Source organism: Biomphalaria glabrata, chromosome 10, assembly GCF_947242115.1.
Source record: "Biomphalaria glabrata chromosome 10, xgBioGlab47.1, whole genome shotgun sequence".
Taxonomy (NCBI): Eukaryota; Metazoa; Mollusca; class Gastropoda; family Planorbidae; genus Biomphalaria; species Biomphalaria glabrata.
The window spans coordinates 14,802,700-14,816,144 of NC_074720.1; the positions used below are offsets into that span (position 1 = coordinate 14,802,700).

At 36.6% G+C, this 13,445-nt stretch overlaps 1 protein-coding gene across 1 annotated transcript in view; it reads right to left on the reverse strand.

Annotated features, from left to right (window-relative positions):
* Positions 1-6,474: 6,474 nt before the first annotated feature.
* The window catches only part of LOC106078905 (uncharacterized), an 8,320-nt gene continuing 1,349 nt past the window's right edge, over positions 6,475-13,445 (reverse strand). Inside the window, exon 3 of the mRNA XM_056043740.1 lies at positions 6,475-9,872. Coding sequence (XP_055899715.1) covers positions 8,537-9,872 — 1,336 coding nt within the window. The 3' untranslated portion in view covers positions 6,475-8,536. The remainder of the gene's footprint in view (positions 9,873-13,445) is intronic.

Genomic DNA, 13,445 nt, shown 5'->3' on the forward strand with positions numbered 1-13,445 from the left:
ACACCAACTAAACTGACAGACAGGCCAATGGAAAGACACACCAACTAAACTGATAGACCAATCAAAAGACACACCAACTAAACTGACAGACAGACCAATGGAAAGACACACCAACTAAACTGATAGACCAATGGAAAGACACACCAACTAAACTGACAGACAGACCAATGGAAAGACACACCAACTAAACTGACAGACAGACCAATGGAAAGACACACCAACTAAACTGACAGACAGACCAATGGAAAGACACACCAACTAAACTGACAGACAGACCAATGGAAAGACACACCAACTAAACTGACAGACAGACCAATGGAAAGACACACCAACTAAACTGACAGACAGACCAATGGAAAGACACACCAACTAAACTGACAGACAGACCAATGGAAAGACACACCAACTAAACTGACAGACAGACCAATGGAAAGACACACCAACTAAACTGACAGACAGGCCAATGGAAAGACACACCAACTAAACTGACAGACAGACCAATGGAAAGACACACCAACTAAACTGACAGACAGACCAATGGAAAGACACACCAACTAAACTGACAGACAGACCAATGGAAAGAAACACCAACTAAACTGAAAGACAGACCAATGGAAAGACACACCAACTAAACTGACAGACCACTAGTTGTCCTGCCCACTTCCAGCACGCCACTGCACGAACCACTGAGTAATAAATTTCAATTATTTAAAACAAGCTTAATATGTACATACAATGTGCATTCTTGGCCTGCATAAACGAAAATATACGTACTCTGTTAGCTCTTAGTGGCTAGAGTGTGATATATCGCAAAAAAAAAAAAAAAATAATTAATTCATATACATACATAGGTTTTTATTTCTAATGTACGACGCTGTATGTAGAAATGTTACAAGCAAAATATATAAAAAAAAAACTTTAAAAACATCAAAAAGTTTATGAAAATGAAAGAACTGCACATTTACAGTTATTTACAATCAAAATTAATTAACTAACACTAAATAATTGGTTAATTTTGTTCATTGATTCATGTTTTGTTATGTACAAAAATAACTGTGCTAAGTTTCAACTTGATGAAAAAGTGGGAGAAATAATGTGTCTACAAATGTGTAGCAGACACACAGACGGAGTGAGTTTTGTAAAAATGCTCATAAATCACTGCTTAAGTGTCACTATAATCTCCCTTATATTTAGATCTAGGTATGAGGTGTATTAAAAAAAACGGCTTATATGATTACTTTTTTAAAACAAAAAAGTTTGCTTTCAGAAAACAAAAAGTAGCCGTTCAGCCGTTTCACCAGAACTTTGGAAGCTGTAAAATATCGAGTGATCAGATTTTCAATGTTTTTTTTTTTAATTTTTGAGATCTGAGTGTAACAGACGGACGGACGAAAAAACAGACAACACATAATTAATAGCGGTTTTAGCTAATAGCGGTTTTCCCCTTTCGAAGGCCGCTAAAAACTATTGACATTAATCGGAGATTCCCATAAATAAGCTATGCCTAAAGTAACGTTCATATTCAGGAAATCGATATTTTTGTAATTAGCTTGTCTTAATTCATTATTGCCATGCATCTATTGAGTACGTCTAAAATAAATAGGCCTACTTATGAAGCAGCCTTGCAGAACACTTAGCAAAGGGAGCTAATACATGTGAACATAGTCAATCGATTTATTCGTGTGTGAGGGTGTGGGAGGGCCTACATGAATGAGTCGACAGCTTGTAGATAGCTAGCAGAATACCTGGATTGTCAAGTAAAATAGTGTCATTTTAAAAATGAAACTGAAACATTTATAGTGCTTACAACTTGTATGTGTTGTCTGGGATTATAGTTTTCCATTTAACTTGAATGCATTTTAATGTGCACTATATCTCAACAGAAACAAATACTTAGAATGAAAATCAGATTTCGGTAATAAAATTAGACATAGACATAAGCTTGTTTCATTCCATTTGTTTATTGTATCAGATTTATTTGACTAAGGTCCTGAGGTCGTCGCATATATAGTTTAGCCGCTGTAGGTAAGAATTAAAGAATGACTCCCCCAGCCCGTCCACTGTATTACTACCACCATCTCCAGGTTATTTTTGGCTCTTCAGAACATTTGTTTTTTGTTTTACAAGTTTCGTACGTTCCTTCAGAAATGGACATTGTTACGTCATAACCCGAACTTAGTGCGGGGCAGGAGAGGATGGAAACGAACAGGATTCGAACTCGGGACCATGGTGACGACAGTTCGAAGCGCATACAGCACGACCAGGCAGCTAAACGAGAGTTATTAGCATTTGTATGTAAAAAAAAGATCTTCCTTTGGATGTAAGAAATCTATGAAAGTGTACACAAAAGTGTTCTTGTGTGTTTGTGGAGTGAAACAGTAGGAGAACGCAGGGAGCACTGGATTGAAAGAAAGTACAAGGAGAATAAAGACAATTACAAGACTCAAAATTATTCTTGTCAACTGTTTTTACATTAGCATGGCACAAAGTGAAAGTGAAAATTGTTGTTACGTCATGTTAGTGTGAAGGAACTATTCATCTGGCACCACCTCAATAATCCCGTGTACCAAATAAGGCAATGTAATGCTGGGACATTTTTGTGTGTGACTGCAAACATGAATTTGAAAGCAAACTGTCACTAATGGTAGCAAGTCAGAAGATCGAAAATGAAACAGCCTTTTTAGAACCTCTTTTATTTCAAAAACACCTATTTATAAAATTAACTTTGGGACATTAATTTGAATAGTGTTGTAAACACAGACTGAGTCATTAAAAATTTTCTCAACAGTAAAACGAGTAAATAACTTTTTAGACAAAAAAAACCCATAACAAATACTTAAAAAAAAAGCTTATATTAGGTGTAATTGTATCACTTTGTTTGGATCAGTCATGTGATTAAATTTGTAATAGATCTCGATTAACAATAATCTATCTGTGCGATTACAAATATTTTACCGATTGTTTTTGTTTAGCGCAATTTCATACTTTTATCTATCTCAATGCGCTTTGATCCTATCACTTTTGGGGAAAAAGGAGGGGGGGGCGGAAGAAAGGGTACCCCCCGAGACTGTTACCGTGATTGCTTTATAAATGCTTAAAAAAGCTTGTTCAGAGCTCAAGTCTCCTCAAGGAGATTAATTCAACGTATACCATCACAGCTGTCAAGTACGATTTATTTCCCTTGTTCGTGATACCATGAAGGTAGGAGTGGGAATTGAAAAATAAACGCTTAACTGGAACATTTGTATTTCAGAAAATTAGGTTTAAGGAAAATTGTATTCTATTCCATGTGTTAATTAATAAATGGAAAATCTATTTTTATAATGATCCGTTGATACTTTTTCAATTGTAACATTAGATGCAATTTTTTTTGTACCAATGTGAGAATCTATGAATGAAGCTTGATTTATTAATGAAGAAGCTTGTGAAGTTTTTCATTGAAAAGTGGTGTAATTTAAAAAAAAATCTGCTTGCATATATAATTTAAAAAATTAGATGGTTCACTTTCGGAAAAGAAAAAAGTAGCCGTTGCATCAGAACTTTGAATGATCTAAAATATCATGATGTCCGATTTTCATTTTCTCTTCTAGTTTCTAAGATCTGAACGGGACGGACGGACAGAAAACTAATAGCGTTTTTTCCCCTTTTCGGGGGCCGCTAAAAAACAAACAACATTTATCTAATACATTAAAAAGGCTACTTCAAAAGAGAATTACGTCCTGTTTGAGTCGAGTGCGGAATACCTGCGGAGAGAGAGTTCAATCCAAACTTAATTTTATGCTTGATCACATGCTGAAAAATTATAACGGTTAAATCAAATCTATCACTGTGTGACCAATTACATAGTAATGGTTTTCCCTAAGATCTACATGAGCTGTCCAAATTCAGGGAAAATCGTTACGACCGTTTTCAAAATCGAGTGAAGAGTTTACAAGCTAATAGAGGAATTCTAACATGTGATTTATAAAACAAAGTAGCATTGAATATACTGTTCTAATTACATTGATTAATGCAGCAAGCCACCTATTCAGCAAGCCACCTATTCAGCAAGCCACCTCGAGTGAGATAAAACAACAACAAAAAAAAAAACAACAACTCATCCATGGTAACCCCAAGGGGGTCTTGTTCGCTTCCCATACTTAGCCTATCTAGTTCCCCTACTGGACGTTCTCACGGAGGCGCCAGGCTGAGGCGACGGGGGCTGAATCTTCCGATTGATACACACCAAAAGTCTGGCAAAACTGAAAGCGCTGCAGCTTCTGGTGATTATATTTTTCTAACACGTGACTATGGATGTGATAAAAGGATTGGCTTCTTTAATAACACAAGAACTTGCATGATGTGTCATTTGACATTAAATAATGTAGACAATTCCGCAGATTGAAGTCTAACAAAAAAAAAATAGCTTTTATATTGCGCTACTTTAATGCTTATAGCATACTCAAAGCACTATTGTCCAATCTCATTTGTAGATCAGTGGGGGGAGGGGTATCTGGGAAAAGGTTTTCCGTTTAAGCTAAAGTCTAGATATATAAACATGCAGTAAACACAACCATGCTCGAGTCGGGTGTCAAACCTCGAGCCCCCTTCATAGGTAGCCAAGTGTTGTTAGCTTCTCGACCATGCTTCCCACATAAGATAACGGACGTTAGTTCTTATTATTTTAAAGATATATATTCGTCATTTACTTGTCTTCGAGTCCTAATATTAAAGATGAAGTGGATTAGTTCTCAGGGCTATGCAGTCCCAGTTGTGACCTAAATATTTTGCCATATCTTTCGCTAAAAATTAGTTGTCTGGTGGTGAACATTTTAAGTCATTTTTTTGCTGTCTTCAGCAAAAGCTTTTATTTGGCCTCAGCAATGTAGCAAGTTGGTTATAAAAAATCTATTTAAAACGACAGGATCGTATTTATGTGTAAAGTCGTAACTGTGAAATAGTTTCTATTAAAATGAGGTTTCTTTACAAAAAATGTTTTCATAATTATCTTTCTCTTCTCTTACTCTCTTTCTGTTGTCAGTTTCTCTTCCTTCTTTCTTTCTTCTTGTTGTGTTATCTTTGTCTCTGTTTCTCTTCTCTCTCTTCTCTATGTCTTACTTTACCCAATTGCAAAAATGATGTGTCCGGGGTGGAGAGGTAAGGTATTAAAATTGTTCCCTAAAAAAATGTAGATCCATGTGTTTGACAAAGGAAGGTTCTTAGGGTCGAAATTCTGATTCTTTTTGGGGTGTCAATTTCAAAGTGATTGATGTAAACTGGCGAATGTTTTACAAAAAAAAAAAAAAAAAAAACAAAAAACCACAACTGATAATATCGAAGTGAAATTATTTTCGTATAATAAATTTGTTTTGTGTCTATCGCCACAAGTAGGTTGGGTTCATGCTGGATGTCAATTGTCGATCTTACTCTACCCCATGTGCATGAGCCAGTAACTCCCCGGAAATTTTTCTACAAAATCATAATCGTTATAGCCGATTCGAGATCCGGGTCTAGTGTCCACCCAACTTGTTGTGCTCATGAAGAATTAGCAAGCTCACAAGAGGATGTGTAAAAAAATGAGTTTAGTTTTTATTATTTTCGCATTTTTAGTCTAAAACTTTTACAATCCTTTTCGACCACTGATTAAAGTCTTCATTATGTCGATAAATCTTTTAGAGCATCTAGTCTTGAACGTTTGGCTGATTCATTCTCTTTCTCCTTGTTTTCTATGTATTGCTATCTTTTCTTTTTCTAATTCTCTACACAAGGCTTATCTTCTCTTAGATTAGTACATTTTCTGGATATTAAAACAATATTTATTAATTGCAACTATTTATTGATTGTGTTATTGTGTTGTCATCAAGTATGAGATCTTTATGCAAAATTTGATGACGATAGGATGAGTAGATGTGCTCGGAAACCCAAACATACAATACAAATACAGGGGGGATAATATAAGCGTTGTAAAAAGTGAAATGGCAACTTGCCGATGTCAGATGAGGCGATTCCTAAATATTGAAGTGCTGGGGACACTTTCTACCTGGTTTTAAATAGCCAGAAAAGTAATCACAAAAAGCGAAACCTGCTACAAGACATATAGATTATTTAAATGGAATATGAATAAAATGTAATTATTAATACAATGGGACTTCATTTTTGTCATGTAATTATTAATACAATGGGACTTCATTTTTGTCATGTAATTATTAATACAATGGGACTTCATTTTTGTCATGTATTTATTAATACAATGGGACTTCATTTTTGTCGATTAGTTTAGTTTTTTTTTTTAAACCCGTCTCAGGGGGAGTAAAGCGTCTCCAGGAAAGCCTTGCAGGGGCAGAAGAAAAAATTATTTTCTTTTTTTTTTCGGATAACACTATGAATTTTTTTTTATTCGTATTTGAGATTACTTCTTCAAAAACTTACTGGTACCTCATTTTCGGAAAAAAAAAAGTATTTTTACAATTAAAAAAAATACAAAAACACAAGTGATGTCTTTCCTTTAAAAATTTATATAAAACAGTTATTTTATAACTTCACATTTATATAGAAAAACTATATGCCATACATACTCTATACAAATACACACGGTTGCACATAGACGGTGTTAGGCGTATTCCCTGTTTTTTTTTCAATATTCCCAACGTTATTCTCATTTAACCCTATCCTCCCTAAGTAAAAACATTTCATTCTTCACAAAATACTAGCTCACTTTCTAGGCTTCCTTGAATAAGCTGTCATGTATAATATAGTAAATGAGTGATAGACTACAGTCAGACTAACAAATCTCTGAAGAAACATATCTTATTTATAAAACCAACCATGTGACCTTAACAACATTTCTATACTTGTGTTTGGCTGAACTCAAATTTGCTAGATCTAATCAACTGTACGGTCATAACATGAAATCATCCAACTCTTCTGTGGGCTGAAGACAGATAAAAGTAACGGGAAGACAGTAGTAAGGAATGCCAATGCCAGAGACTGCCATCTTGGTAATAGATAACCCTTCTTATGTCACAGATGCCTTTATAGGCCATAAAACTTCTAAAAACTCAAATTTAGTTGTCTATGGGGCAAATAGAAGGAGGAATAAAAGGATTGGGCGGGGGGCGCGACCATAAACACAATATGCTTGATTACACAAAATCGTTAGCCCACACGAAATACAGATGATCTATTTTGATTTAGTTCTAAGCTTCAAGGAATTGTCTATACGAACGTATATTCAGTCTATAAGTTAAAAGTATTTCTCTTATTCCCACCAGCTAAAATTATTTTTCAGAATTTACGTACAACATTTTGGCAAAGATAATATTTTAGGACAATTTTTTCCCCTTTGCAACTTCTCATGTGACTAAAGAGGCAAATCTCTAATAAACAACTCCGGTTGATCATCTGTAATCACCAGCCTCTTTCCTTTACGCTTGCTCTCCTTGTAGATATATCCAGTAGTTCTTTCTCCCAATTGTTGGAGTCAATTCTGAAAAGCTTCATGTTGAGCTTGCATACATTACTATACATTGGAACTGGATGTCCTGCAGCTCTCCTTCCATTAGATCACCATACAAATTATCCTGTGGGGTTCGACCTTGTGGCATTCTTTGAATATTCCCAAGACAGCCAAGGCGTTTACTACTGATAACAGCGAGGATGTCCTTGAACCCTGCTCTTCACAAGACTTTATCTTTTTGTTGTTAATCTTGCCACATTTTTAAAGAGTATATATTGTAGGTAATCATATTTCATATGTTATTGATATCGTTACATGCACGTCTAAAAGAAATGTCTTCGCACTGTCTTTTTCTTTCACTCACTCACCAAACAGCAACTGATAGAACACACTGTCAAATACACACACCTGTACTTAAAATACTGTTACGCATATAAGGCGTTGAGAAGCTCCACTATATATTGCACAAACATTTAAATTTTGGAACTTTAATATTCCGTTTTCGCTCAAACTGCTGTCTTTTATATCTCCTCCTCTCGCATTTATGCAGCCTCTTGAAATCTCTTGAAGCCTCTTGAAATCTCTATGCGCTCATTTGCTTGGACTTTCTCGTCCTCTCTCTCTCTCTCTCAATCAAAATCTTCTTGTTCACCTTATTTTCGTGGTCAATGTAAAATTTGTATGTAAAGAAATCTCCAGGTTTAAAAAGAATGTAGCTGCGATGTTTGTTGATAACCAGCGTCCAGAGAAACAAAAGCTAATTTAATTCATGCTGTTCCCTAATCTGTTTTTTTTTGGTTTTAGTTTACTTTCACAAAATGAAAATTTGATTCTTTACTTTTTGAACATTGCATTGCATCACATCTGACACGACGTAGTCCACAAGCAAGTTTATATAATGTCTTGGATTTGTACGACATTTGAAATCTATGGCACCCTCAGCACAATGACACACCAACTTGCGTTTCTAATAGGTCTCGATGACCTTTTGAACAGCGTCTGCAGTGTCTCATTAGCAGATCGTAGACGCTGCAGTAATGAAGTGGCAGATGTCATTGCACAACCCAACCCAAACTCTTTTTTGCTTTTAGCGTCCACATTTTATACGATCTTACCATTGACCAAATCGCTTGGTACCTGCTTATAGTCGCTATAAATACTTTGTATCTGTTTCCCTTTAGCTTTACATTTCAGTCTATAAGTTAAATAAAAAAGTATGGCAGTGATCAGTAAGATAAAAACGAAGATTAGACATGTAAGTACAATAATAAAGTTTTCAGAAGTTTTTTTACTGTCGCTCTGCGTGGTTTCAGAGACTTGGAATAACGTTTTGTGCTGGAAGCACTGCTTCTCGTCCTTGCTGAGGCATACGCAAGTGACTTTGTGGAACCCGATGTGCAGATTGACTTCGGCGTTTTCTCCATGGGAGTTAGAAGTGAACATTATGACATTATCTTTGAAGCACGTTACCTGGATCGTGGCACCGCTTGACAGATTTTGCCCGTGGCATGTTAGTTTGTTTTCAGCATCGGAGCTGAAGAACATCGCGTGGCTGCTGTGGGCTTCCTCGAGCTCTTCAACTTTGCCTTGTTTCGAGGTCAGCTGCTCAGACGTCTTGGCAAAGCAAGTGATATGGCTGTGGAGGTCGGCGGCTTTAGACGGATCTGGCTTGAAGATGGTCCGGTATATATTTCCATCCGTAGTTCCTGTGACTATTGAAGTTAAGGGCAAAGCAGGCGTTTCACCAATGATTAGCTCGAGAGTCGTCTGGCCGGTAAAGCCACGTGCCTCGCAGATGAACAGATGATTAGGACTTTGAACAGGGCAATCTTCTGAATTAGGATGAAGAAAGTCACGGTAAATGTAAAGTTGTCGAGGACTGCTTAAGATGGCGACAGGGGTTAACGGTTTGGCTGGAACTGCGGAGCTTTTAACCGGCTTCGAGTTGCTAGCTTGGAGAACAGGGAAAAACTCATAGATTCCGGGTTCCATAGAAGTGATCGTTGTCGAACAAGACGACCGGTAGTACCCCTCCTCTGCTTTCTCCGTCACATAATGGATATTCTCGGCTGCTATAATGTCCACACGTCGTGTCCCTGATTCAAACTGCGCAAAGCTGCAGTTCAAATCCGGAAACACTTTGGGGGTCGAGCATTTCATAAAGACGACGTTGTCTCCCGTCTTGTTGACATTGCAGACATAGACATCCGGTTTGTGGTAAACTTGTAACACGCACGTGGACACAGTCTCTACTCCAGCTTCATCTCTGGTCAGGCAGCCGATTTCTGCTCCATGATCCTGGACTGTCACGTTGCTGAGCTCAAATCTGCTCTCTCCTGTTTCGTTAAGTGCGGTAATGCTAATTCTTCCCGCCCAACTCTCATTGATAAGCTGTATATTTTCCTTTGGCAGTTTGATTGTCCATTTTGTTGGATATCTGTTAAATAGAAAAATAAAACAGCTGATGAAATGTATTGCCAACAGACTTTGTTTCACAAATGAGTTCTATTTTATAATATTATTGTTTCGAATGCTTTCCTACCCCCAAAACCCCAACTTTTTTTTTACATCAATAAATTGGTATATTTACTAAATATAATTTCATGCAAATAGATATATACAAATTGTACACATTTTTATCAAAAATTTGAACATTATTTAAAACTAATATTAAGTCAAGTAACTTTTTAATATTTTTAATAATCTTACAGTAGAACTATGAAGGCTTTAATCCAGACATTTAATCGAAAAAACTTTTAGTCTGTATATATGTTAGTTTAAATAATCAGATACATTTTCTTGACTATTTGTTTATTACAAGAGTATGGTGAGATACATTTTTTTAATATTTTCTATTCTAATCGTGTAGGCATTAACAATATTTATGAGGTAGCCTAAAAAAAACAATTTGTGATAAAGTCTATAAAAGAAAAGTTCCCCTTTCAGACCTTTAGGGTTAAATTAGGGCAGATGATGTTAAGGCCCTCTGTTTCTTTGGATTACGGAAATGGTCAGAGCTAGAGTAGGCTCCTATTCGGTCATGGCCTATATATTTCGCTGTGTTTTGTGGGGCTACGACCTGACACAGACTTAAGCTATGTTTAGGCATCGACCAAGTGCCAAGAAAATACTCGAAACTGAAACGTGTTTCAACATCTGCTGCACGCTGTGGAAAATAAAAACTAAAGTTGGAGATCAATAATTAGACCTAGGTTACAAGCTTTTTTTTTTTGAAGTTTTAGTTTCGGACTCAGTTTGATCGTCATATTGATAATGAAACAAGTTCTAAGAACACCTGAGTTTGTGCGTGTGTGTGTGCGTGTGTGAGCTATAACAAATATGAAAAGAACTGACTCGTTAGTAATTCCCATTGATTTATTACGTCAATGTCAGTTGTTTTGAAGACGTAAGGTGTTTGTCAAGACTAATGCGGCTGTCCTCTCGGAAGGTTAATTTTGTTTGGCCTATTTCTCCATCCCAGCTTTAATCGTAGCTAAATATTAGTCTGTTGTACAGACAAAAAGGGCTTTTTTATGTTTTTTTTTTGTCCTTTTGGAACATTTCAGGATAAAAAAGAATACATTTATAACTAACCAATTAAAAATGAAATATTAACAGATATAGATTTAAGAATCTATAACGATCTACAAGTTTTTTAGTGTGAAAAATTATATTACAAACATACACAAACACGCACGCACGCACGATATTTATATATATATGACTCACACAAACACACACACACACACATACACACACACACAAATATATATATATATATATAACAAATTTATTTTAATAACTCAACAGAAAATGTTCTTCTTATAATTTGTGAAAAAAACATAGCTCTAAGCAAATTAACTGTGAAGAAAACTGTGACCTTACTGGGCTTCACCCTTTAAAGGAGGCATTTACATATTTTAAAAAGATATATATATATATATATATATATATATATATATATATATTATATATATATTGCACATAGGACAAACATTTTTGCTGTGGTTGGGAGGTTAAAGAGGGAGGGGGGAGATAAAATTGAGGTTAAAGTGTAGAGAGAGAAAGAGGGAGAGAGAGAAGTGTAGAGAAAGAAAGAGGGAGAGAGAGAAGTGTAGAGAGAGAGAAAAAGGGAGAGAGAGAAGTGTAGAGAGAGAAAGAGGGAGACAGTGAAGTGTAGAGAGAGATAGAGGGAGAGAGAGAAGTGTAGAGAGAGAAAAAGGGAGAGAGAGAGAAGTGTAGAGAAAAAGGGAGAGAAAGAGGGAGAAAGAGGGAGAGAGAGAAGTGTAGAGGGAGAAAGAGGGAGAGAGAGAAGTGTAGAGAGAGAAAGAGGGAGAGAGAGAAGTGTAGAGAGAGAGAAAAAGGGAGAGAGAGAAGTGTAGAGAGAGAAAGAGGGAGACAGTGAAGTGTAGAGAGAGATAGAGGGAGAGAGAGAAGTGTAGAGAGAGAAAAAGGGAGAGAGAGAGAAGTGTAGAGAAAAAGGGAGAGAAAGAGGGAGAAAGAGAAGTGTAGAGAGAGAAAAAGGGAGAGAAAGAGGGAGAAAGAGAAGTGTAGAGAGAGAAAAAGGGAGAGAGAGAAAAAGGGAGAGAGAGAAAAAGGGAGAGAGAGAATGTAGAGAGAGAAGTGTAGAGAGAGAAGTTTAGAGATAGAAAAAGGGAGAGAGAGAAGTGTAGAGAGAGAGAGGTGTAGAGAGAGAAAAAGGGAGAAAGAGAAGTGTAGAGAGAGAGAAGTGTAGAGAGAGAAAAAGGGAGAGAGAGAAGTGTAGAGAGAGAAAAAGGGAGAGAGAGAGAAGTGTAGAGAGAGAAGAGGAAGAAAGAGAAGTGTAGGGAGAGAAGTGTAGAGAGAGAAAAAGGGAGAGAGAGAAGTGTAGAGAGAGAAAAAGGGAGAGAGAGAAGTGTAGAGAGAGAAAGAGGAAGAAAGAGAAGTGTAGGGAGAGAAGTGTAGAGAGAGAAAAAGGGAGAGAGAGAAGTGTAGAGAGAGAAAAAGGGAGAGAGAGAAGTGTAGAGAGAGAAAGAGGGAGAAAGAGAAGTGTAGAGAGAGAAGTGTAGAGAGAGAAAAAGGGAGAGAGAGAAGTGTATAGAGAGAAAGAGGGAGAAAGAGAAGTGTAGAGAGAGAAGTGTAGAGAGAGAAAAAGGGAGAGAGAGAAGTGTAGAGAGAGAAAGAGGGAGAAAGAGAAGTGTAGAGAGAGAAGTGTAGAGAGAGAAAAAGGGAGAAAGAGAAAGAGTGCCGTTTCAATTCAGTGTAATAATTTACTACGAATCACGGGGTAGAAAGTGTGTTAGGGGGGGGGGGTCGTTAAAATGCGGCCCGTTATTTGGAAGTTAAAAAAAGTAGGGAATGTTCCGTTCAAAATAAACAAAATATATTCTGGGAAATCAACGGGCGTATCCGGTGTTTAAATTTGAGCTATTAATATTATTGAGCGCATTTATATTGGAGCTTACTAGACTAGAGGCCTCCTCAAAAGTACTGGTCAGGCCCTTGACTTGCACATGCCCCTCCCTTACTAAATCCGGCTCTGAAAAGGATGTAGTTCATTGACTTCCCTATCTTATCTTATCTTATATAATACAGACGTTACTTCAAAAAAGAAGTTGATTACGTCCTACGCGTCATGCATTTAGTCATGCATATTAACCAATGACTTAAATTCTGCCAAGTTACTGGTTTTCCTGGCTAGCTCAGGCAACCCATTCCATGCTCTAATAGCACTAGGGAAGGAGTATTTGTACAAATTTGTCCTAGCATATGGGACGAGGAATGTGCCTTTATCTTTGTGTCTTTCAGAGTATTTTATTAAATTTTGTTTTTGTATTTGAAGATTATGGTTCAGTGTTTTATGTATGATTGCTACTTTACTTTTGAGTCTTCTGTCCTGAAGGCTTTGTAAATTTAGTGATTTTACTAAAGGTGTTACTCTAGTCAAATGTGAATATTCGTTTGTTATGAATCGCACTGCTCTATTTTGTGTCTGTTCCCTACAATTACCTTTCTGATTTTAAACCACACA